We start from the raw sequence: 26,890 nt of genomic DNA, 5'->3' as shown, positions 1-26,890 counted from the left end.
TGTTGTAACCCAGTACCACAAACTGGGTGATTTAGAACAGCAGAATTGTACTGTCCCACCATTCTGGAGGCCAGAAGTTTGAAACCAGTGTTGGCAGGGTCAGCTCCTTAGGGGAGAGGCTGTTCCAGTCCTTTCTCCTAGGTTCCCCAATCTTGGGGAAATCATGGGGGTCCAATTTCACATGGGGGTCTCCCTGCATCTGTGTTCAAATTTCTCATTTTTTAATAAGGATACTAGTCATACTCGATTAGGAGCCCACCCCACTCCATTATGAGGACCTCTTAGCTAATCACATCTGCAATGATCCTATTTCCAAATAAGGTCACATTCTGAGGTATTTAGGGAATAAGATTTCAACACATGGACTTTAGAGAGAAATGATTCCATCTATAACACAGCTCTAAGCAATATAGATGGAAAAGATAGATAGGTAATTCCCCTCTCGTATCTTCTATAGCTTGTCCTGGAACTCTGGATAGTTAAATGTAGAAGAAAATACTCCATCTTACACAGTTCCACATACCTCAAGAGTTGTTCAGGGCTTCAGTGAATGGAGGGAAGGACAGGCCTTTGACTAGGGAGGGAATAGTGTCCACCCTCCCTTCTTAGGGAATAGCTGCATTAATGCAAACTTCTATTAACCTGTACAAAATAGGCTGAATATATGACTGATTAAAATAATAACCTCAAAGATATTTATTCTCTCCCGAGGCATATATTACTATTTACATAATGATAACTCAAACCTCCAGTATTTGCATTTTGGAGGAGAAAGTCTCCAAGAAATGATGTAGCTATGTTGGAAGTTGCTCCAGGGAAACATGTTGTTAGTGAGTTAACTACCAGAGCAATTGTCAGAGGAAAAATTTTATCTGAGCATCATAGATTTCAAAAGTAGAAGAAAACTGGGAGATTTATATTTATATCATCTATTTAAATATATTATGTTTAAACATATTACATACGTTTAAATAATCTATTTTTTTATAGCCTCAAAATAAATCTCAGGGGAGCCCACTGTATCATACAATATTGAACACTGTCATTTGGAATTTGAGTCCAGGCATCTGACTCCCATCTTTATCCTAGTTAAGCTTGTGCCCTTTCCCCTATTAAGCCAAAACATCCAAAAATACAAATTAGTGGAAATCTAAGTGAAATGTAGTTCAGTTCAGAGGCTCAGTCATGTCCGACTCTTTGCGAACCCATGAACCACAGCATGCCAGGCCTCCCTGTCCATCACCAACTCCTGGAGTCTGCCCAAACCCATGTCCATTGAGTCGGTGATACCATCCAACCATCTCATCCTCTGGCGTCCCCTTCTCCCTCTGCCCTCAATCTTTTCCAGCATCAGTGTCCTTTCAAATGAGTCAGCTGTTCGCATCAGGTGGCCAAAGTACTGGAGTTTCAGCTTCAAAATCAGGCCTACCAATGAACACCCAGGACTGATCTCCTTTAGGATGGACTGGTTGGATCTCCTTGCAGTCCAAGGGACTCTCAAGAGTCTTCTCTTACACCACAGTTCAAAAGCATCAATTCTTCTGTGCTCAGCTTTCTTTATAGTCCAACTCTCACATCCATACATGACTACAGGAAAAACCAGAGCCTTGACTAGACGGACCTTTGTTGGCGAAGTAATGTCTCTGCTTTTCAATATGCTGTCTAGGTTGGTCATAACTTTCCTTCCAAGGAGTAAGTGTCTTTTAATTTCATGGCTGCAGTCACCATCAGCAGTGATTTTGGAGCCCAGAAAAATAAAGTCAGCCACTGTTTCCACTGTCTCCCCATCTATTTGCCATGAAGTGATGGGACCGGATGCCATGATCTTACTTTTCTGAATATTGAGCTTTAAGCCAACTTTTTCACTCTCCTCTTTCACTTTCATCAAGAGGCTCTTTAGGTCTTCTTCACTTTCTGCCATAAGGATGTCATCTGCTTATCTGAGGTTATTGATCTTTCTCCCAGCAATCTTGATTCCAGCTTGTGCTTCCTCCAGCCCAGCGTTTCTCATGATGTACTCTGTATATAAGTTAAATAAGCAGGGTGACAATATACAGCCTTGATGTACTCTTTTCCCAATTTGGAACCAGTCTGTTGTTCCATGTCCAGTTCTACCTGTTGCTTCCGGACCTGTATACAGGTTTCTCAGGAGGCAGGTCAGGTGGTCTGGTATTCCCATCTCTTTCACAATTTTCAACAGTTTATTGTGATCCACACAGTCAAAGGCTTTGGCATGGTCATTAAAGCAGAGATAGATGTTTTTCTGGAACTCTCTTGCTTTTTCGATGATCCATCGGATGTTGGCAATTTGATGTCTTGTTCCTCTGTCTTTTCTAAAACCAGCTTGAACATCTGGAAGTTCATGGTTCACATATTGCTGAAGCCTGGCTTGGAGAATTTTAAGCATTACTTTATTAGCATGTGAGATGGGTGCAATTGTGCGGTAGTTTCAGCATTCTTTGGCATTGCCTTTCTTTGGGATTGGAACAAAACTGACCTTTTCCAGTCCTGTGGCCATTGCTGAGTTTTCCAAATTTGCTGGCATATTGAGTGCAGCACTTTCACAGCATCATCTTTCAGATTTTGAAATAGCTCAACTGGAATTCCATCACCTACACTAGCTTTGTTCGTAGTGATGATTCCTAAGGTCCATTTGATTTCACATTCCAGGATGTCTGGCTCTAGGTGTATGATCACACCATCATGATTATCTGGCTCGTGAAGATCTTTTTTGTACAGTGAAATGTAGGTTCACACTTATTTATTGCCCAACTATATTCCATTTAAAACATCATATCACTTTGCCACAGACACAGAAAATATGCTGAATAAATACACTAGCATTGGGAATACACCACAAGCTGGTAATCTGGGGTGGAGATGGGGAGGAAGAAAAGATGTGCAGTATGAGAAATGAAAGGAAGGAATTGTAAATCAGCCTGGATTCTTGTTAATATTTGTAGGTGTATTTGAAGATAACTTAGATGGTCTGTGATGGTTGTTACTCTATGATAGGTCTTTCTACACTTTAAAATTAAAAGACTTGTCACTTCTCTTCATTTTCTTTAAGTCTTTTGTGGGATTATCTTCACTGACACAGCTACATAAGGCATATAATTTGGTAGTTACTAAGGTAACAAGGTATTTTAGAGCAAATAATAAACTGATTTGTGAAATGAAAGGCAAGATTAAGCTCAGAGTCTTTTCTTTCATATTACTATGAATATTAGGGTGGTAGGCCTGTCATTTAAAGTAGTTTAAGATGAGAATTGAAAATTCACTAATTTATAACATACTTTTTGCATTTTTAAAACCCAGTTTTGGCTAATTTAACATTACTCATCCCCAAAGAGCTACAATTAGTGGAGTAACTTTCCCTCCCTCAAATTATTGATTCATTTTTTACTGAAGTATAAAACAATATAATATGTTACAGGTATACAAAATAGTGAATCACAATTGTAAAAGTTATACTTAATTTATAGTTGCTGTAAAATATCGGCTGTATTTCCTGTATTGTAGAATATATCTGTGTAGTTTATTTTGTACATTATAGTTTATACCTCTTAATCCCATATCTGTGTATTGCCCCTTCTGGGAGTGCAGTTTAAGTGAGGCTTATTTATTATGTAATTAAATATATGGTTTTACTTGCTATTCAGTCTTTTATTATATATCTTAACATAATGCCTTAAATATGATAGTCTCTTCACTTTGCAAATAGTAAAATGTGTCTAGACTCGTGAATATTGTGTAAAATATACTAGGGTCAGGATTAACATCTCATTTTATTCTCATGTTATAAATAAAATAATCTGAAAGCTACACTTTATATTCAAAACTTGGCTTTAGAAGTGCTCAAAAAATAAAAGAATGGGATCAGTCCTGGGATACAGTAGCCAACTTGATGGCGCTCCCAATGGCCATAATGCAGAACAATTAATATGTAACATAGTGTGAAGTTATAATCCAAAGTATAAAATAAATACATTTGAAATCAGTCTACACTGACATGTGAAAGTGAAGGTGACTGTTTCTCAGTTGTATCTGACTTTTTGTGACCCCATGGACTGAAGCCCACCAGGCTCCTCTGTTCATGAGATTTTCCAGGCAAGAATACTGGAGTGGGTTGCCATGCTCTCCTCCAGGGGATCTTCCCAACTCAGGATCAGACCTGGGTCTCCTGCTGCATTGTAGGCAGATTCTTTACTATCTGAGCCACCAGGGAAGCCCCTATTTTTCAAATACACTTGAAATCAGTCCATACTGACATAGATCAATGATTGAATACATAAATAAATAGGAGCAAACAAACAAAATGAAATACCCTAAAGAGTTTGAAATGATATCTGTAGATAATCCCCCTTCCAGAATACTGGGATTAATGCCCAATTTACCCCTTTTACCCTTGAACTTCACTGTATTTATATATTTATTTTCATGCCGTGGTGTGCAGCATGTGGGGTCTTAGTTCCACAACCAGGGATGGGAACTGTCCCCGCTGCAGTGGGAGTACAGAGTGTTAATCACTGGACTACCTGGGAAGTCTCTGGGCTCTACTTTAAAAATTCCTTTACTAAGAAAAGACTATGGAAAGGGGACAGAATTTGGGTTGGGAATTTAACTTTACAGTAGAGAAACTTGGCAGTCAATCAATCAAAGATCAAAGTTAACATCAGCAGTGACATCTTGGTAGAAAGTACCATTTGATAAGATGTGATAAAAAAAATATATGCTGGGGATAGTATGTACCCGATGACAAGATACATGGGAATGAGTATTTACCCCCATGGTCTCTGTCACCAAAACCTATAATCCCAGTCTAACCATAAGAAAAGACATGTGTCAATCTCAAATTGAATGACATTGTACAAAAATACCTAGCCAATATTTGAAAGTGTTATGAAGCACAAAGAATGTCTGAGAAACAATCAGAGATCAGAGGAGGCTATAAGATAAAAACTAAATGTAAAGTTTTATCTTAGATGGATTCTAAAGTAGAAAAACCACATTAGTGGGGAGAAACAGAACTAGTGAAGCTTAAATAAGGTGTGGAGTTTAGGTAGAAGTAATGAACCGCTGTCAGTTCCTTAATTTTTTTGATTCAGTTTAGTAATATATTAACAATAGAGAGATTGGGGTGAGAATGTGTGGCAACTTTCTATCTTTGCAACCCTTTTGCAAGTATAAAACTATTATAAAACAAATAGTTTACAAAAAGATAGAACTGCATTTCCATACCTATAATTTGAAACTCAGAGCCACGATAGATCATATACTGACTCAAGAAAAAAGCAACTTACACCTAGTCATTACCAATAGACATTGATTCCTAGGACCCCCTAGAATATCATGAAGAGCACTGATTCAGCCATGCTGTTTTATTTTATTTTATTTTAATTAGAGATTAATTACTTTACAATATTGTGGTGGTTTTTGCCATACATTCACATGAATCAGCCATAGGTGTACATGTGTTCCCTATCCTGACCCTCCCTCCCACCTCCCTCCCAATCCCATCCCTCAAGGTCATCTCAGTACACTAGCCCTGAGCACCCTGCCTCATGCATTGAACCTGGACTGGTGATCTATTTCACATATGATAATATACATGTTTCAATGCTATTCTCTCAAATCATCCCACCCTTGCCTTCTCCCACAGAATCCAACAGTCTGTTCTTTACATCTGTGTCTCTTTTGCTGTCTTGCATAGAGGGTCATTGTTACCATCTTTCTAAATTCCATATATATGCATTAATATACTATATTGGTGTTTTTCTGACTTACTTCACTCTGTATAATAGGCTCCAGTTTCATCCACCTCAGTAGAACTGATTCAAATGCATTCTTTTTAATAGCTGAGTAATATTCCATTGTGTATATGTACCACAGCTTTCTTATCCATTTGTCTGCCGATGGACATCTAGGTTGCTTCCATGTCCTGGCTATTGTAAATGGTGCTGTGATGAACAATGGGGTACACGTGTCTCTTTCAATTCTGGTTTCCTCAGTGTGTGTGCCCAGCAGTGGGATTGCTGGGTCATATGGCAGTTCTATTTCCAGTATTTTAAGGAATCTCCACACTGTTCTCTATAGTGGCTGTACTAGTTTGCATTCCCACCAACAGTGTAAGAGGGCTCCTTTCTCTCTGCACCCCCTCCAGCACTTATTGTTTGTAGAATTTTTGGTAGTAGCCATTCTGACTGGGATGAGATGGTACCTCATTGTGGTTTTGATTTGCATTTCTCTGATAATGAGTGATGTTGAGTGTCTTTTCATGTGTTTGTTAGCCATGTGTATGTCTTCTTTGGAGAAATGCCTGTTTGGTTCTTTGGCCCATTTTTTGATTGGGTCGCATATTTTTCTGGAATTGAGCTGCAGGAATTGCTTGTATATTTTAGAGATTAATTCTTTGTCAGTTGCTTCATTTGCTATTATTTTCTCCCATTCTGAAGGCTGTCTTTTCACCTTGCTTATAGTTTCCTTCATTGTGCAAAAGCTTTTAAGTTTAATTAGGTCCCATTTGTTTATTTTTGCTTTTATTTCCATTACTCTAGGAGATGGATCGTAGAGAATCCTGCTATGATTTATGTCAGAGAGTGTTTTGTCTATGTTTTCCTCTAGGAGTTTTATAGTTTCTGGTCTTATGTTTAGATCTTTAATCCATTTTGAGTTTATTTTTGTGTATGGTGTTAGAAAGTGTACTAGTTTCACTCTTCTACAAGTGATTGACCAGTTTTCCCAGCACCACTTGTTAAAGAGGTTGTCTTTTCTCCATTGTATATTCTTTCCTCCTTTGTCAACGATAAGGTGTCCATAGTTGCGTGGATTTATCTCTGGGCTTTCTGTTTTGTTCCATTGATTTATGTTTCTGTCTTTGTGCCAGGACCATACTGTCTTGATGACTGTTGCTTGATGTTGCATAGCCTCAAGTTAGGCAGGTTGATTCCTCCAGTTCCATTCTTCTTCCTCAAGATTGCTTTTGCTATTCGAGGTTTTTTGTAATTCCATAAAAATTGTGAAATTATTTGTTCTAATTTTCTGAAGAATACCATTGGTAGCTTGATAGGGATTGCATTGACTCTATAGATTGCTTTGGGTAGTATACTCATTTTCACCATATTTATTCTTCCAATCCATGAACATGGTATATTTCTCCATCTATTTGTGTCCTCTTTGATTTCTTTCATCAGTGTTTTATAGTTTTCTATATATAGGTCTTTTGTTTATTTAGGTAGATTTATTCCTAAGTATTTTATTCTTTTCATTGCAATGGTGAATGGAATTGTTTCCTTAATTTCTCTTTCTGTTTTCTCATTGCTAGTGTATAGGAATGCAAGGGATTTCTGTGTGTTAATTTTATATCCTGCAACTTTACTGTGTTCATTGATTAGCTCTAGTAATTTTCTGGTGGAGTCTTTAGGGTTTTCTATGTGGAGGATCATGTCATCTGCAAATAGTGAGATTTTTACTTCTTCTTTTCCAGTCTGGATTCCTTTCATTTATTTTTCTGCTCTGATTGCTGTGGCCAACACTTCCAAAACTATGTTGAATAGTAGTGGTGAGAGTGGCACCCTTGTCTTGTTCCTGACTTTAGGGGAAATGCTTTCAATTTTTCACCATTGAGGATGTTTGCTGTGGGTTTATCAGATGTGGCTTTTATTATGTTGAGGTATGTTCCTTCTATGCCTGCTTTCTGGAGAGTTTTCATCATACATGGATGTTGAATTTTGTCAAAGGCTTTCTCTGCATCTATTGAGATAATCATATGTTTTTTATCTTTCAATTTGTTAATGTGGTGTATCACATTGTTTGATTTGTGAATATTGAAGAATCTTTGCATACCAGGGATAAAGCCCACTTGGTCATGATGTATGATCTTTTTAATATGTTGTTGGATTTTGTTTGCTAGAAATTTGTTGAGGATTTTTGCATTTGTGTTCCTCAGTGATATTGGCCTGTAGTTTTCTTTTTTTGTGGCATCTTTGTCTGGTTTTGGTATTAGGGTGATGGTGGCCTCATAGAATGAGTTTGGAAGTTTACCTTCTTCTGCAATTTTCTGTAAGAGTTTGAGTAGGATAGGTGTTAGCTCTTCTCTAAATTTTTGGTAGAATTCAGCTATGAAGCCATCTGGTCCTGGGCTTTTGTTTGTGGGAAGATTTCTGATTACAGTTTCAATTTCTGTGCTTGTGATGGGTCTGTTAAGATTTTCTATTTCTTCCTGGTTCATTTTTTGAAAGTTATAGTTTTCTAAGAATTTGTCCATTTCTTCCTAGTTGTCTGTTTTATTGGCATATAGTTGACGATAGTAGTCCCTTATGATCCTTTGTATTTCTGCATTGTCATGATTTCTACATTTTCATTTCTAATTTTGTTGATTCAATTCTTCTCCCTTTGTTTCTTGATGAGTCTGGCTAATGGTTTGTCTATTTTATTTATCTTCTCAAAGAACCAGCTTTTCATTCTGTTGACTTTTTTCTATGGTCTCTTTTGTTTCTTTTGCATTTATTTCTGCCCTAATTTTTAAGATTTCTTTCCTTCTACTCACCCTGGGGTTCTTCACTTCTTCCTTTTCTAGTTGCTTTAGGTGTGGGGTTAGGTTATTTATTTGATTTTTCTCCTGTTTCTTGAGGTAGGCTTGTATTGCTATGAACCTTCCCCTTAGCACTGCTTTTACCAAATCCCATAGGTTTGAGGTTGCTGTGTTTTCATTTTCATTCCTTTCTATGCATATTTTGATTTCTTTTTTGATTTCTTCTGTGATTTGTTGGTATTCAGAAGTGTGTTGTTTAGCCTCCATATGTTTGTATTTTTAATAGTTTTTCTGCTGTAGTTGACATCTAATCTTACTGCATTGTGATCAGAAAAGATGCTTGAGATGATATCAATGTTTTTGAATTTACCAAGGCTAGATTTATGGCCCAGGATGTGATCTGTCCTGGAGAAGGTTCCATGTGCATTTGAGAAAAAGGTGAAATTCATTGTTTTAGGGTGAAGTGTCCTATAGATATCAATTAGGTCTAACTAGTCCATTGTATCATTTAAAGTTTGTATTTCCTTGCTAATTTTCTATTTAGTTGATCTATCCATAGGTGTGAGTGTGGTATTAAAGTCTCCCACTATTATTGTGTTACTGTTAATTTCCCCTTTCATATATGTTAGCATTTGTCTTACGTTTTGCAGTGCTCCTATGTTGGGTGCATATATGTTTATAATTGTTATATCTTCTTCTTGGATTGATCCTTTGATCATTATGTAGTGTCCTTCCTTGTCTCTTTTCACAGCCTTTATTTCAAAGTCTATTTTATCTGATATGACTATTGCTATGCTTGCTCTCCATTTGTGTGAAATATCTTTTCCCAGCCCTTCACTTTCAGTCTGTATGTGCCCCTTGTTTTGAGGTGGGTCTCTTGTAGACAGCATATATAGGGGTCTTGTTTTTGTATCCATTCAGCCAGCCTTTGTCTTTTGATTGGCACATTCAACCCATTTACATTTAAGGTAATTATTGATAAGTATGATCCTGTTGCCATTTACTTTGTTGTTTTGGGTTTGAGTTTATAAACCTTTTCTGTGTTTCCTGTCTAGAAAAGATCCTTTAGCATTTGTTGAAGAGCCGGTTTGGCGGTGTTGAATTCTCTCAGTTTTTCTTGTCTGTAAAGCTTTTGAATTCTCCTTCATATTTGAATGAGACCCTTGCTGGGTACAATAATCTGGGTTGTAGGTTTTTCTCTTTAATCACTTTAAGTATGCCCTGCCATTCCCTTCTGGCTTGAAGAGTTTCTATTGAAAGATCAGCTGTTATCCTTATGGGGATCCCCTTGGGGGTTATTTGTTGTTTTTCCCTTGCTGCTTTTAATATTTATTCTTTGTGTTTGATCTTTGTTAATTTGATTAATATGTGTCTTGGGGTGTTTTGCCTTGGGTTTATCCTGGTTGGGACTCTCTGGGTTTCTTGGACTTGGGTGACTATTTCCTTCCCCATCTTAGGGAAGTTTTCAACTATTACCTCCTCAAGTATTTTCTCATGGCCTTTCTGTCTTCTTCTTCTGGGACCCCTATGATTCAAATGTTGGGGCATTTAACATTGTCCCAGAGGTCTTTGAGGTTGTCTTCCATGCTATTTTAAATTAGCTGTTATTCTAAAATAACCAGGCTTCCCAGGTGGCTCAGTGGTAAAGAACCTGCAAGCCAATGCAGGAGACCTAAGAGAAACGGGTTTGATCCCTGGGTCAAGAAGGTCACCTGGAGGAAGGCATGGCAACCCACACTGCAGTATTCCTGCCTAGAGAATCCCATGGACAGAGGAACCTGGTGGGCTACAGTCTACAGGGTGGATAAGAGTCAGATACCACTGAAGTTACTTCTCATGTGCTGGCGCTAAAGTAACCATGTTTCCATTCTTAATCCCTCAATCCATCACTCACTGTTACCTTTCCAATAGGCCTGCTCAGAACAAGCAAAACTCCTTTATAGCTGTTAGAAAGGAACATCATAGAGTCCTTATCACAGGCAGAGCTGGTCTAAACCTGATCCAGCCTGCTTTTCTGATCTCATCTTCGTATTTCCCCCATTGTCACTCCATGTCCAGCTGAACAATTAGTTTTCAATTCTCTAAACCTATTGTGACATAATGCCCTGGTATTTTATTGAACATGCATGTATCTCTGCCTAGAAAGTTATTTCTGCTTTACCTTTGATTATTATCTCCTTCAAGATCCAATTCCTTTCTTTTTTTTTTTTTTTTTCTTTTTTTTCCCTCTGTCCATGGGATTCTCCAGGCAAGAATACTGGAGCCAATTCCTTTCTACATAGCTTTCCCCAAGTTGCTTTTCTTTTTGTCCTGTATGCTTGTGCTTAGTCGTTCAGTTGTGTCCGACCCTTTGCGACCCCATGGACTTTAGCTCGCCAGGCTCCTCTACCCATGGAATTCTCCAGGCAAGAATACTGGAGTGGGTTAGCCATGCTCACCTCCAGGGGATCTTCCCATCCCAGGGATCGAACCCAGTTCTCCCGCATTGCAGGCAGATGCTTTACCATCTCTTTACCACCCGAGTAGGTTGCCTGTCCCTTCTCCAGGGAAGCTTCCTGGCCCAGGAATCTAACCAAGGTCTCCTGCATTGCAGGCAGATTCTTTACCAACTCCAAGATCTCCTGCATTGCAGGCAGATTCTTTACCAACTGAGCTAACAGCCTTGTATATCTCTATTTTAAATACTTATCATTTGCATTGTTGACTTTCACACCAGCACATATACTTTAAAGGAAATTAATCTACTTCTATTTTTTCACTTTTATTATGCTAGCATATATAAAGTACCCAATGCAGTCAGTTCTTAATAAATGCACATAACATGAATGAAGGAAATGAAAGTTTTATAGTTGTCTAAATGAAAAGACCATAGTGTGAAATAATTTAAGCCTGTCATTCATTTAAATGTTTGTGTTCTAAGAGATAGATTCTCAAAAACTTAGTACAGGGTAAGTAAGTTATTTATTTTTGGAATAAAAGATATTTTAACATATTTATGTAACATATGAAGCTATTGAATGGGAAGTAGTAAGCTATCCACATTTCAATGAGCTGAGTATTTCTTTTAAAAGCTTAGTAAAAATAGTAACACTTAATTTAAATGACTGGGTTATATAATTTCTTTTTAGGTTCTGTAGTATCTCTCAGAACTACTTGTTTTTAGATTAATATTATCAATATTATAAGAATTAGTTAAATATGTTTAGAGCACATTAAAAAAATCTAAAAAGAAGTAAATTTTAACCAGCATCCAAGGAAAGACATAGAGTTTTAACATCAATTTGTGAAAACCATTGTAAGTTAGAGAATAAGCTAATGTATGATATTATTTTTAAGCATAGTAATTTCAAAATAAATATTAATTTCATTTAGAAAACAGAAGAGAACAATTCACTAAGAAGAAAGAGGTCTGGATCCCAGCCTAAGATAAATTCCTAGCTAGATTTGCCACTCTGAACCAATTAAGTAATGTTTGAATCTCAGTGATTTTGTACATGAAATTAGGCAATTAATATTTGTTCTGCCTTCTCATATTGTTATTTGAGGATCACCTTAAATAATGAGTGTGTACATTCTTTGAACTATATCAAGTATGATTCACGCGTATAATATTGTTTTTATATTACACATAAAACTGCAGAGAAACTTTTGACAAAATCTCAGATCTTTTTATTACAATGTACTCCCTGCCAAACTACATAAGCAAAGACTATTTTTCAATATGGGGGGAGTTGGAGTTCTATAAAGATAAATGTGAACAAATAGACACAAGAAACTAACAACTTTGATGTAATGCAGTCAAATTCACTGGGGATAAAATTCTCATAACTCTTATGTCATGGAAGGAAAGCATGCCTTGAGCCCCCCATGAAGTGAAAAAACAAAACCTCTCTCAAGACCTTGCCTCAGAACTCCATGGTCCTCCGTCACTACCTTCAGCCTCCACTCAGAGACAGCTACTAAAGCAAAGTTTGTGTCCAGACGTTAAATAAATGAAGCCCTCTGCCAGTTTGTGTCATGACCTGTTTCAGATCCTTGAGTATAGCAGAGATCAGCAAAATGGAACTATTTTGCTGTTTACTGACTTGCTTTGAAATTGGGTAAGAATAAAGTTTTCCCTTGATGTATGATGCTTTTCTTTACAATAGTCATTTGTAGTCCTTATAATGAAGGAGAAATAAGGGGGTCATAGTGAGGCGTACATGTGTGCTCGGTTGCTCAGTTATGTCTGACTCTTTTTAATGCCATGGAGGGCAGGCTTCTCTGTCCATGGAATTTCCCAGGCAAGAATACTGGAGTGGGGTGTCAGTTCTTCTCCAGGGGAACTTCCTGGCCAGGTCTCCTGCATTGCAAGCAGATTCCTTATAGTCTGAGCTGCCAGGGAAGCCTCTATCATAGTGAGGTACTCTACATAAAATTGCATCAACTTATTGGCACTTTAGAAAAACAGGTACAAGTGGCTAAAATATTCAATTCCCTTTACACGTTGTTATTTTGAGAAGTGCATCCACTTTTTTTTTTTTTTTGCATATACACTTTTGACTGGTAGAAGTCTTCATGGTGGCAGAGTTTGGGGATATGAAGAGAAGTAAGATATGAACTTCTATTCTTAAGGTGATTTTTTTTTCTTTGAAGGATTAAAGTAACCCTACAACCGTGGTAATACAAGTTGTTGAGACTGTAGAAAGTTTTATCTGCTCTGAGAACCATGGAGGGTCAAGGGAAGCATGGCAGAACAGTAGAGGCTTGAGCCCAATCTGTAAGAAGAATAAAGATTTTGTCATGAATATGGTTTTAAGTGGAACATTATGTGAAAGGACAATGTCCATGAAAGCACAGAATTTGGGGGGCCTCCCAGGTGGCACTAATGGTAAAAAACCCACCTGCCAATACAGGAGACATAAGAGACTGGGGTTCAATCCCGGGGTTGGGAAAATCCCCTGGAGGAGGACATGGCAACCCACTCCAGTATTCTTGCCTAGAAAACCCCCATGGACAGAGGAGCCTGCTGGGCTACAGTCCGTGGGGTTGCTGAGAGTCAAACACAACTGAAGTGACTTAGCATATAAATGATAAATTTAGGGGATGGCAAATTTAGGGGATATGTGTACAACATATGGTACGTACATATGCGTACAATATATGTTATGCATATTATTTTCTTAGAACTGCCCTAACAAAGAAGCCAAAGCTCTGTAATTTGGAACAACTGAAATGCATTGTTTCATAGTTCTGGAGGCTAGAAATTGAAAATCAAAATATCAGCAAGGTTGTTTCCTTCTGGTGGTTTGCTGGCAGCTTTTGGTATTCTTTGGATGGTAGATGTTTTCACTCTGATCTCTGCCTTCCTCTTTACATGGAATTCTTCCTCTGTTCATGTCCATGTCCAAATCTCCCTTTGTAAGAGACATAACTCAACCCTTCACAGCATGATTATGGTGAGAATATAGGATGTATAAAAAGATGGAATGAGGAAAGGGGGAAATGGCTAAGAGCACAGAAATGAGAAAAGAAAGGTGGGCCTAGATATCTTAAAGCTAAAGATTTTTTTCCTTTTAGTTTTTATTAATTAATTAATTTTAACTGGAGGATAATTACTTTGCATTATTGTGATGGGTTTTGCCATACATACACCAATATGAATTGGCCATAGGTATACACCCCCATCCTGAACTTCCCCCGCACTGCCCTCCCCACACCATCCCTCCAGGTTGTCACAGAGCTCTGGTTTTGGGTGCCCTGCTTCAGACATCAAACTTGCACTAGTTATCTATTTTACATGTGGTAATGTATATGTTTCAGTGCTATTCTCTCAAAGCATCCCACCCTCTGTTTCTCCCGCTGAGTGCAAAAGTCTGTTATTTACATCTGTGTCTCCTTTGCTGCACTGCATATGGGATCATCAGCACCATATTTCTAGATTATATATATACGTGTAAATACACGGTATTTGTCTTTCTCTTTCTGACTTACTTCACTTGACTCAGTTTTAATGAGGCAGATGAATCTAGAGCCTATTATACAGAATGAAGTAAGTCAGAAAGATAAAGACTTTCTAAGTAGAAACACTTGGAAAATTGTTAAAGAGACTGTGGAAAAATCTTAAAGAGATGGGAATACCAGACCACCTGACCTGCCTCTTGAGAAACCTGTATGCAGATCAGGAAGCAACAGTTAGAACTGGACAGGGAACAACAGACTGGTTCCAAATTGGGAAAGGAGCACATCAAGGCTATATATTGTCACCCTGCTTATATAACTTTAATGCAGAGTACATCATGAGAAATGCTGGGCTGGATGAAACACAAGCTGGAATCAAGATTGCCGGGAGAAATATCAATAACTTCAGGTATGCAGATGACACCAGCCTTATGGCAGAAAGTGAAGAAGAATTAAAGAGCCTCTTGATGAAAGTGAAGAAGGAGAGTGAAAAAGTTGGCTTAAAGCTGAACATTCAGAAAACTAAGATCATGGCGTCTGGTCCCATCACTTCATGGGAAATAGATGGAGAAACTGACATTTATTTTGGGGAGGCTCCAAAATCACTGCATATAGTGACTGCAGCCATGAAATTAAGACTCCTACTCCTTGAAAGAAAAGTTATGACCAACCTAGATAGCATAATAAAAAGCAGAGACATTACTTTACCAACAAAGGTCCATTTAGTCAAAGCTATGATTTTTCCAGTAATCATGTGTGGATATGAGAGTTGGACTATAAAGAAAGCTGAGTGCCAAGAATTGATGCTTTTGAACTGTGGTGTTGGAGAAGACTCTTGAGAGTCCCTTAGACTACAGGGATATCCAACAGTCCATCCTAAAGGAAATCAGTCCTGCATATTCATTGGAAGGACTGATGCGGAAGCTGAAACTCTAATACTTTGGCCACCTGATGTGAAGAACTGACTCATTTGAAAAGACCCTGATGCTGGGAAAGATTGAAGGCAGAAGGAGAAGGGAACAACAGAGGATGAGATGGTTGGATGGCATTACAGGCTCAATGGACATGAGTTTGAGTAAACTCTGGGAGTTGGTGATGGACAGTGAGGCCTGCCATGCTGCAGTCCATGGGGTTTCAAAGAGTTGGACATGACTGAGCGAATAAACTGACCTGAACTGAAGTACAAACACAAGCACATACTATCAGCATATGCTTCCTACTATGTCTAATCTAGGATGCTTAATTCCAAGGACTCTGGCAAGGACTTCAAAGGCTTTCCTAATGGCTCAGATGGTAAAGAACTTGCCTGCAATGCAGGAGACTTAGCTTCAATCCCTGGGTCAGGAAGATCCCCTGGGGAAGGGAATGGCAACCCACTCCAGTATTCTTACCTGGAGAGTGCCATCGACTGAGGAACCTGATTGTCTATGGTCCATGGAGTCACAAAGCGTTGGACACGGTTTAGTGACTAACACCTACACCCTGGCAAGCACAGGCTACCTTGTTCTGTTACATCTGCCTGTAGGTCCCCTAGCCTTGCTTGAATGTTGTCACCCTATATCACCCCTATTCTCAGCTTGTCAAGCTCCATGAAGTCCTCCAGTCCCAGCTGGGAGCTTGGTGTCCCTCCATGAATGGCTTCCAAATGCAGATGAGCTGTCAGTGATGTTTGCCAAGATATAAACATGAGCTTTCCCCTGCTTGGGAGAAGCCTTTCTAGAATTCTGCAGTCTTCTCAAGATCTCGTCTCTACTGTTGCCTCTTTTTTTTTTTTTTTTTCAGCCAATATATGAATTTAAAACTTTACAGAGAATTGAGAGTTTTTCTGGTTTTCCCTCTTTTTTCTTCTGCTCAGATATTTTCATTAAGATTTGTGAATTCACGAGTACATATACATTTTAATCTACAATTTTGTAGAAAATGTTCACCTTTCTTCAAGAGATCTAACCCTTAGATAGAGCTTCTCTTGTGGTTCAGTGGTAAAGAATCCATCTGCCAATGCAGGAGATGTGGGTTTGATCCCTTGGTCAGAAGGATCCCCTGGTAAAGGAAATGGCAACCCTCTCTAGTATTCTTGCCTGGGAAATCCCATAGACAGAGGAGCCTGGTGGGCTACAGTCCATGGGGTCACAAAAAATGTCAGACACAACTTAGCAACTAAAAGAACAATGACAACTGTCCTTAGGTTGGTGACATTGCTTCTACTTTGTTCCTCTCTTGAACTTTGTCTTATCAACAACTCTTGGCATTTATTCTTCTTCCTCTCAACTGACTCTTTCTGAATATACCATAAATATACTCACGTTTCTCACATTGAAACATACACACACACACACAGCTCTGCATACACACACACACCTATGCATACATACATACCTATACACACACACACACACCTATGCATACACATGCACCATACATACACACACACCTACACACACACACCCCTCTATACATACACACACCTATATACACACACACACACACCTATACACACACACCATACACACATGTACACAATCTCCTCCCTCATCCATATCTTATATTCAAGAGATACTTCTAGGTCTTTTCTCTTGTTCTCAGAGAAAAAGAGAAGTAAATCAAACCTACCTCTATTTCATCACTCTCTCTGAATGGTTCTTAAACCTACTGAGGTTTGGACTGTAGGCCTACTGATCCACTGATCCATGGCTGCAAATCCAAGGTAATTTTTTAGTTTAATTGATATTTGTAGGACATATTTGCTTATTCAACAGCTCTCTTTGAATATTCCTCAAGCTCTTCAACACAATATCCCCTAGGTTGAAATTTATAAATCTAGTCTTCCTCCTGTACAGCATCTTGATAAAATATCATTCTTCACACAAGCCAGAAATCTGGGTGTCTTCTGATTCTCCTCTGTTTCTCTCATCTCCTATGTTTAAACAATTAGCAAATCCATAGATCTCTTGCATGTATTCTGCTTCTCCATCCGTATAGCTACTGCTGTGGTTGAATGTGTATGATTTTTCACAGGGTTATAGAAATAGGATTACATGCCATTTTACAATTTCTTACAAGCTTAAAAAACCACGTACATTAACTACTCTCTCCTGGTCTAGGATTAATTCAGTCTCCTTATAATAACATTAAAAGACTCCCTTTCTGGTTTAACCAGTATCTGTTGCTGTTGCTGGTTGTTCATTAGCTAAGTTGAGTCTGACTGTTTGGACCCCAAGGACTACAGCACTCCACACTCCCCTGTCCTTCACTATCTCCCAGAATTTGCTCAGATTCATGTCCATTTGGTCAGTGATGCTTTCTAACCATCTACTTGTCTGCTTCCCCTTTTTGCTCTTGACCTCAATCTTTCCCAGCATCAGGTTCTTTTCCAATGAGTTGGCTTTTCACATCTGGTGGCCAGAATATTGGAGCTTCAGCCTCAGCATCAGTCCTTCCAGTGAATATTCAGGGTTGCTATCCTTTAAGAGTGTCTGGTCTGATCTCCTTGCTGTCCAAGGGACTCTCAAGAGTCTTTTCCAGCACCACAATTTGAAAGCATCACTTCTTGGCCACTCGGCTTTCTTTATGGCCCAACTCTCACATCCATACATGACTACTGGAAAAACCATCATTTTGACTATATGCACCTTTGCTGGCAAAGTGATATCTCTGCTTTGTAATACTCTGTCAAGGTTTGTCATAACTATCCTTAAAAGGAACAAGTGTCATTTAATTTCATGACTGCAGTCACCATCCACAATGATTTTGGAGTCAAAGAAAATAAAATCTGTTACTGCTTCCATTTTTTCCCCTTCAATTTGCCATGAAGCAATGGCACTGGATGCCATGATCTTAGTTTTTGAATGTTGAGTTTAAGCCAGCATTTTCACTCTACTCTTTCACCCTCATCAAAAGGCTCTTTGCTTTCTGCCAAAAGCTCTTTGCTTTCTGCCAAAAGGGTGATGTATTCTGCATATCTGAGGTTGTTGATATTTCACCCAGCAATCTTGATTCCAGCATGTGATTCATCCAGCCTGGCATTCTGCACAGTGTACTCTTCATAGAAGTTCATAAACAGGGTGACAATATATAGCCTTATACTACTCCTTTCCCAGTTTTGAATCAGTGTGTGGTTCTATGTCTGATTCTAACTGTTGCTTCTAGACCTGCATATGGGTTTCTCAGAAAACAGGTCAGGTGGCCTGGTATTCCTATTTCTTTAAGAATTTTCCACAGTTTGTTGTGATGCACAGAGTCAAAGGCTTTAGCATAGTCACTGAAGCAAAATAGATGTTTTTCTGGAATCTCCTTGCCTTTTCTATGATTCAGCTAATGTTGGCAATTTGACCTCTTGTTCCTCTGCCTTTTCTAAACCCACCTTGTACATCCAGAATTTCTCGGTTCATATACTGCTGAAGCCGAGCTTGAAGAATTTTGAGCATAACCTTACTAGCATGTGAAATGAGTGCAACTGTATGGTAGTTTGAACATTCTTCGACATTGCCTTTTTTTGGATTGGAATGAAAATTGACCTTTTACAGCCCTGTGCCCGCTGCTGAGTTTTCCAAATTTGCTGGTATGCTGAGTGCAGTACTTTAATAGCATCATCTTTTAGAATTTGAAATAGCACAGCTGGATTTCCGTTATCTCCACTAGCTTTGCTGGTAGTAATTCTTCATAAGACCCACTTGACTTCACACTCCAAGATGTCTGGTTCTAGTTGAGTGACCACACCATTGTGGCTATCCCAATTATTAAGACCTTCCTTGTATGGTATCTCTATCTATTATTGCCACCTCTTGATAACCTCTTCTGATTCTAAGTCCTTTTTTTAATCCTTTATCATGCCCATCCTTGCTTGAAATATTCACTTGAACTCGGCAATTTTCTTGGAGAGATCTCTTAGTCATTTCCATTCTATTGTTTTCCTCTATTTCTTTGCATTGTTCATTTAAGAAGGCCTTCTTATCTCTCCTTGCTCTTCTGTGGAACTCTGCATTCAATTGGGTATATCTTTCCCTTTCTCCCTTTGCTTTTGTTTCTCTTCTTTCCTCAGCTATTTAAAAATCCTCCTCATACAATCCCACTGCCTTCTTGCATTTCCTTTTCTTTGGGATGGTTTTGGTCACTGCCTCCTATATTATGTAACTTCATCCATAGTTCTTCAGGCGCTCTGTACCAGATCGAAGCCCTTGAATCTATTCATCACCTCCACTGAATAGTCATTAAGGGATTTGATTTAGGTCATACCTGAATGGTCTAATGGTTTTCCATAGTTTCTTTAACTTAAAGTTCAATTTTGCAATAAGGAGCTGATGGTCTGAGTCACAGTCAGCTCCAGGTCTTTTTTTTCCCCTGACTGTATAGTTTCTTTTCTTCAATTGCAAACAATATAATCAATCTGGTTTTGGTACTGACTATCTGGTTATGTCCAAGTGTAGAGTCATCTCCTGTGTTGTTGGAAAAGGATGTTTGCTATGATCAGTGTGTTCTCCTCACAGAACTCTGTTATCCTTTCACTTCAGTTGAGTTCAGTTGCTCAGTCGTGTCCAATTTTTGCAACCCCGTGGACTGCAGGGCACCAGTCTTCCCTGTCCATCACCAGCTCCTGGAGCTTGCTCAAACTCATGCCCATCAACTAAGTGATGCCATCCAGTCATCTCATCTCATATAGATTGTTTCTTTAGAAATCACACGTTTCCCCATGCACACAAGCTCACACTTTATTGTAGTCCTATCGAGGGAGTTCACAGAATCCTTGAGACTCCATGGTTCCATCCAGTCTCTTGCTGCATTCTCCCAACAACTTCAGCAATGCCAGAATACTGATGGTCCCCCCTCAGGGCCATGTTGTTTCTTCCTCATGATGTTCCTCACATCACCTCTGCCTGCCCCATTTGCTTGATGAACAGAATAAAACCCACTCATCTCACCACTACCGTAAGGTCACCCCAAGACTTATTCTCATTTTCTCCTCACATTTACAGATTTGTGTCATTTATTTCCTTTATAACCCCATTATATATGGTATTCATAAAAGGATAAGAAAAATAACCCAGGCTGCTTTTGAACTATGGTGTTGGAGAAGACTCTTGAGAGTCCCTTGGACTGCAAGGAGATCCAACCAGTCCATCCTAAAGGAGATCAGTCCTGGGTGTTCATTGGAAGGACTGATGCTGAAGCTGAAACTCCAATACTTTGGCCACCTCACGCGAAGAGTTGACTCATTGGAAAAGACCCTGATGCTGGGAGGGATTGGGGGCAGGAGGAGAAGGGGACGACAGAGAATGAGATGGCTGGATGGCATCACTGACTCGATGGACATGAGTTTGAGTAAACTCCGGGAGTTTGTGATGGATAGGGAGGCCTGGCATGCTGCGATTCATGGGGTCGCAAAGAGTCGGACATGACTGAGCGACTGAACTGACTGACTGAGACTTCCCTGGTGGTTCAGATGGAACAGAATCTGCCTTCAATGCAGGAGACCCATGTTCGATCCCTGGATGGGAAGATGCCCTGGAGAAGGGAATGGCTACTCACTCCAGTTTTGTAGCTTGGAGAACTCCATTGATAGAGGAGCCTGGTGGGCTATGGGCCATGGGGTTGTGAAGAGCTGGACATGGTTGAGCAACTTTCATTTTCACTTTCAATAGTGTAATTTAAGGCTAAAGAGTCTTGGAGTCCAAATAACATGGGTTTGAATGCATGGCTGAAATGGATATATTTGGAAAACAATGTCATATCATCTGGCCTAGGTACTGAGAGTTTAAGTTTGAGGAAGAATAAATTTCTTCTGACAAATTAGTACCATCGGAAGCTTTATGATGAAAGTGGCATTTAAACTGATTTTAAAAACTGTATAGAATTTGGAAATAGAATAGATAAGAAGCATTCTCAGAACTGGATGTCATTTACTAAGCTGTTTTCAGTTTTATAAATTGGAACTTAAATGTATCATTAGTCTCTTTTTATAGTATTATATTAATCACAAGAAATTAATTTTAATATGATTCATGTGATTTACTCCCTGACATATATTTTTCTTATTGGAAACTTCATTTTTTGGAATTCAGTCTGAGTTCATTTCTCTAATTGTCAGTTCATCATTATATTTACTGATTTGTAGGATTTGAGGCATTGTTTCATCAGTTTTTTAATTGAAGTATAGTTGATTTATAATGTATCTGGTATATAGCATAGTGATTCAGTTAAATATATGTTCAGTTAAATATATTGTTGTTGTTCAGTTGCTCAGTCATGTCTGACTCTTTGTGACCCAATAGACTGCAGCATGTCAGGCTTCCCTGTCCTTCACCATCTCCTGGAGCTTGCTCAAACTCATGTCCATAGAGTCCAGCCATCCAACCAGCTTGTCCCTTGTCATCACCTTCTTCTCCTGCCTTCAGTTTTTTGCAGCATCAGGGTCTTTTCTAATGAGTCAGCTGTTTGCATCTGGTGACCTAAGTATTGGTACTTCCAGTTCAACATCAGTCCTTCCAATGAATATTCAGGATTGGTTTCCTTTAGGATGGACTGGTTTGATCTCCTTGCAGTCCACAGGACTCTGAAGAGTCTTCTCCAACACCACGGTTCAAATGCATCCCTTCTTCAGCACTCAGCCTTCTTTATGGTCCAACTCTCATATCCATACATGACTACTTGAAAAACCATAGCTTTGACTATATGGACTTTTGTTGGCCAAGTAATGTCACTACTTTTTAATATGCTGTTTAGGTTTGTCATAGCTTTTCTTCAAAGGAGCAAGCATCTTTTAATTTGGATAAAATGATTCAGTTACATATATATATGTATAAATATATGAATGCATTTATAAAATATATTAATGTTTATAAAATACATTTATAAATATATGAAAAATGTATTCATGTTCTTCCCTATTATAGGTTATTGTAAGATATAACCTATCTTATAGGGAACTGAACTATAAGTTCCTGTGCTAATAGTAGATCCTTGTTGTTTATCTAGTTTTTACTTCCCTGTGCTTTAGTAGATCCTTGTTGTTTATTTAGTTTATGCATAGTAATATGTATCTGTTAATCCCAAATTTCTAATTTATCCCAACCCCCTCCTTTCTTTCCCCTTGGGTGCTTGTGCTAAGTCCTTTCAGTCGTGTCTGACTCTGTGCGACCCTACGGACCATAGCCTACCAGGCTCCTCTGTCCATGGGATTCTCTAGGCAAGAGTACTGGAGTGGGTTGCCATGCCCTCCTCCAGGATCTTCCCGACCCAGGGATTAAAACCGCCGCTCTTATGTTTCCTGCATTGACAGACAGATTCTTCACCTCTAGCACCACCTGGGAAACCCTCTTTCTCCTTGGATATCCATAAATTTGCTTTCTATGCCTTGGGGTCTATTTCTGTTTTGTAAATATATTTATTTTTATCATAGTTTAATTTCACATATAAGTGATATCATATGATACTTGTCTTTCTCTGACTTACTTCCCTTAGCATTATATTGTCTAGATCCATGCATGTTGAAGCCACTGGCATTATTTCCTTATTTTTGAGTGGCTGAGTAATATTCCATTGTATGTATGTACCATATCTTCTTTATCCATTCATCTGTCACTGGACATTTAGGTTGCTTCTGTATCCTTACTATTGAAAAGAGTGCTGCTGTGAACATTGAGGTGCATGTATTTTTTCAAATTAGAGTTTTCCTTATATATGTTGCCAGGAGTGGGATTGCAGGATTGCATGGTAACTCTATTTTTAGTGTTTTAAGGAACCTCCATACTGTTCTTCATAGTGACTGCACCAATTAATACCCACCAAGAGTAATTCTCCACATCCTTTCCAGCATTTATTATTTTTACAGTTTTTTTGTTGTTGTTTATGATGGCCATTCTGACTGGTGTGAGGTAGTACCACACTGTATTTTTCACTTGTGTTTCTGTAATAATTAGCAATGTTGTGCCTATTTACCATATGTGCATCTTCTTTGGAGAAAGCTCTGTTTCTGCTTTTTTTTTTTTATTGGATTGTTTGCTTTTTGATATTAGGATGTATTAGCTGTTTGTATATTTTTGAAATTAAGTCCTTGTCAGTTGCACTCTTTGCAAATATTTTCTCCCATTCCATATGTTGTGTTTTTGTTTATGGTTTCCTTTGTTCTGTGAAAGCTTTTTATATTTAATTAGGTCCCATTTGTTTATTTTTACTTTTGTTTCCATTGCTTTAGGAGATGGATCCAAAAAAAAAAAAAAGATTGCTACAATTTATGTCAAAGAGTGTTCTGTGTTTTACTCTAGGTATTTTATCATATCCCATCCTACATTTAGGTTCTTAATCCATTTTGAGATTATTTTTGTATATGGTATTGGAAAATGTTCTGATTTTATTCCTTTATGTATAGCTGTCCAATTTTCCCAGAACCACTTATTGGAGAGACAGTGTTTTCTCCATTATATATTCTGTCTTCCTTTGTCATAGATTGATGGACCATGAATGCATGGGTTTATTTCTGGACTTTCTATCCTTTTCCATTGCTGTATGTGTCTAGCTTTGTGTCAGTACCATACTGTTTTGAGTATTATAGTTTCATAGTATTGTCTGAAGTCAAGGAACATTATTCTTCCAGTTTCATTCTTCTTTCTCAAGCTTGTTTTGGCTATTTTGGGTCTTTTGTGTTTCCATGCAAATTTATTTATTTATTTTTTCTCTTGGTTCCAGTTCTGAGAAAAATACCATTGGTAATTTGATAGAGATTGCAATGAATCTGCACACTGCCTTGAATAATATGTTCATTTTAGAATATTGATTCTTCCAATTCAAGAGCATGGTTCAACAAATACATGCTTAGGAAATCTAATCTTATGGAAAATTCCTTAAGGAAGTGTTCTTTGGATTCACAGACTTGTGGTTTGTACTAGCACAATAAAGACGCTGAGAAGTCCTATGGTAAAGAAACTTCACTTGCCTAACTCATCTCTTCACAATTTTTCTGGTTACAGAACACACTTTCCCATAATAACTGTTGTTATCTCAAAGGACTATTTTTTCACACTTTGAGGAATCATAATGAACTTTAAATGTACATCTTGAATGCACTGATTTTCCAAATAGAACTATTGAGTAAGCATCCCAGATAAGCTTGTTCTACATTTTTATTTACATCTCAGGCTTTCTAAAATATTCCTTATTTAAAAAAAATAGTTAAATTATAGGTCATGCATATTTTTCAAATATTTTTATTAACCTATTGTAAGAGAACTATTTTAATATATTACTATAATCAAATAAAAATACTAGAGATCTTTTGGAACTAAAAAGATGGCTAGATTTCAAATGGTCTTCTCCTTCACCATTCATTTGAACTGGAAACTGGAGCCTAGAGAAGTTTAAGAAATTTGTAAATATTGCAGAGTGATTCTGTAGTGGAATGAAGGCTTAAAAGCGAATGTCTTGAATAAGAGCCCAGTGTTCTTTTGTTGCTCACTAATCTAATCCGATGCTTAATAATAAATTTATAAATAATGAAACTGATCCTGTTGTGATGACAGTTAAGATTTTTCATGACTTAAAGTTTGAAACAAAAACTAGAAGAGTTTACATAAATGTCTGATTTCAAATATATCATCATTACTAAACATTGTTGAAATAATATTTGGTATAATTGAGAACAAAAGCTTTAAAATGATTCAGAAATAAAATTACAATATTCTGAAAACATATCTTTTTAAAATATCTCATCTTTTAGAAATATTAACTTTATGAATCCTAAAATGTAAGTGGAAGTCAGCTTCTTTTTCTTCCTATTTGGTTGTTTAGTTTTTCATTTAACAAAATGTTTTCTCACAACATGAATCCACTCTTGGGGATCAAAGTCATTGGGAGAACACAGCAGATTGTGCTTGTTAGTTGATTCTAACCAGTTCTGTGGTTTAAGCACAAGTTGTTTTTCCAAGGCGGAGGCATTTCCGTCTGTTAGGAAATAGGGACCTTCAAAACTTTTTCCACGATGGCACAATATCATAGCTCTTTCCTTAATAACTTTGAAAACATCAAGAGATATTGTAAACCACAAAAAAAGAAAAAAAAATAATTAAAGGGAAAACATATTCTATCCTCTTCTCATATGAAGTTACTTTCTTTTATTATAATTCCATTTTATTACTCAGAATGTCATAATGATACAGTGTTTAGGAGCTGTCAAGATATAAGGGAACATGCTCCTACATTTCCTTTTCTTAAAGAAAGTCTTTTTGTATATATTAAAAAACCTCTTTACTTCTAGGAAATGCACCCAACCTTTTCAAAATTAAGGAAATAATCTACTGTGTATGCTATTTTAGCCAGACAATATTAAATGTGAAGCAGAAGTCCAGTGGAATTAGCTCCAGCATGTCTATAACTTTATCATTATGTGGAAAATTAATGTTGCAAAGTCAAACATGACAATAAAATATACAGAATAAGATGTATTTGCTAAAGAATAAGGCATATTCACTGAAGTATAGACTCAGAATGTTGAACCATTAGTAATAGTATATGTTAGGTTGACAAATCCTATGTACAAATGTACAATGTTTTAATCTTTCAGATATTCTACTCTCCCCTGGCCCTCTTCATACCACCTTCAGTATATGCTGTTCATCTTCAGTTCAATCTCCTCTACCAGTTTTGGATCCATACAGAGGTAATTTTTTTTTTTTTATGTTTTCTACCTAAATAGCCTAAAGCAATGTCCTGGAAATCCACTAGCAACTGATTTATTGTGTAAGAAAAATCTTTGTCTGCCTTCTTTAAGGAGAAACATCTGTTCATTTTTATTCCTTTTTACTGAATATATATTGCAAAGTTTATAAGAACCAATGAGGCCAGTTGGTCTCAATTAAATAAAACAATTTTTTGAACTATTAAGTACCAAAACATTTTAATACTGTATTTAATACAATATCTTCCTGTATTACACTTTATTAAACATTGTTCACCAAAGATGTTGAAATTCATTTCAATTTAGAGATATAAATTTATCTCTATATATATAAGTATATTTTTGTGAATACTTTGTTTATATATGTAATATATTAGTATAATAATTCATATTTGTATTATAACTTATTGTTATATAATAAGCAATGTTTAATTATATAAGATATATAATAGTTATACATTTATATATATATGTATTTATCAGTTGGTAGACACTGCTTGAAAACTCCTTGTGAAGCTTAATGTTAAAGAAGTTATCAAAATATGTTTTGATTGGAAATCTTGCTCTAATTTTAGAGTTTAGGTTTTACTTAAAGAGTATTCAGTATATTAAGTTTTTTTTCCTGCAGAAAAAGTGGACAAGTATAATTTCTTGGGTCCTCTGTGGTATTTCAAATTGTCAGACTTGAATGTTTGCAGATAGATCATTAAATAGCTGATTGTTTTATGAACTATCGTACTGATCTGGTTGTTAAA

General features: G+C 37.5%; 1 protein-coding gene across 3 annotated transcripts in view; it reads left to right on the top strand.

Annotated features, from left to right (window-relative positions):
* AGMO (alkylglycerol monooxygenase) overlaps nucleotides 1–26,890 on the top strand; it is a 373,576-nt gene that overhangs the window by 133,439 nt on the left and 213,247 nt on the right. For all 3 annotated transcript variants that reach the window (XM_043872923.1, XM_043872920.1, XM_043872921.1), the window contains exon 5: nucleotides 26,022–26,117. In XM_043872923.1, the coding sequence (XP_043728858.1) occupies nucleotides 26,022–26,117 (96 nt within the window). The remainder of the gene's footprint in view (nucleotides 1–26,021; nucleotides 26,118–26,890) is intronic.

This window comes from Cervus elaphus, chromosome 18, assembly GCF_910594005.1.
Source record: "Cervus elaphus chromosome 18, mCerEla1.1, whole genome shotgun sequence".
NCBI lineage: Eukaryota > Metazoa > Chordata > Mammalia > Artiodactyla > Cervidae > Cervus > Cervus elaphus.
The sequence above is the reverse complement of the archived record's forward strand: the minus strand, read 5'-3'. Positions and strand labels throughout refer to the sequence as shown.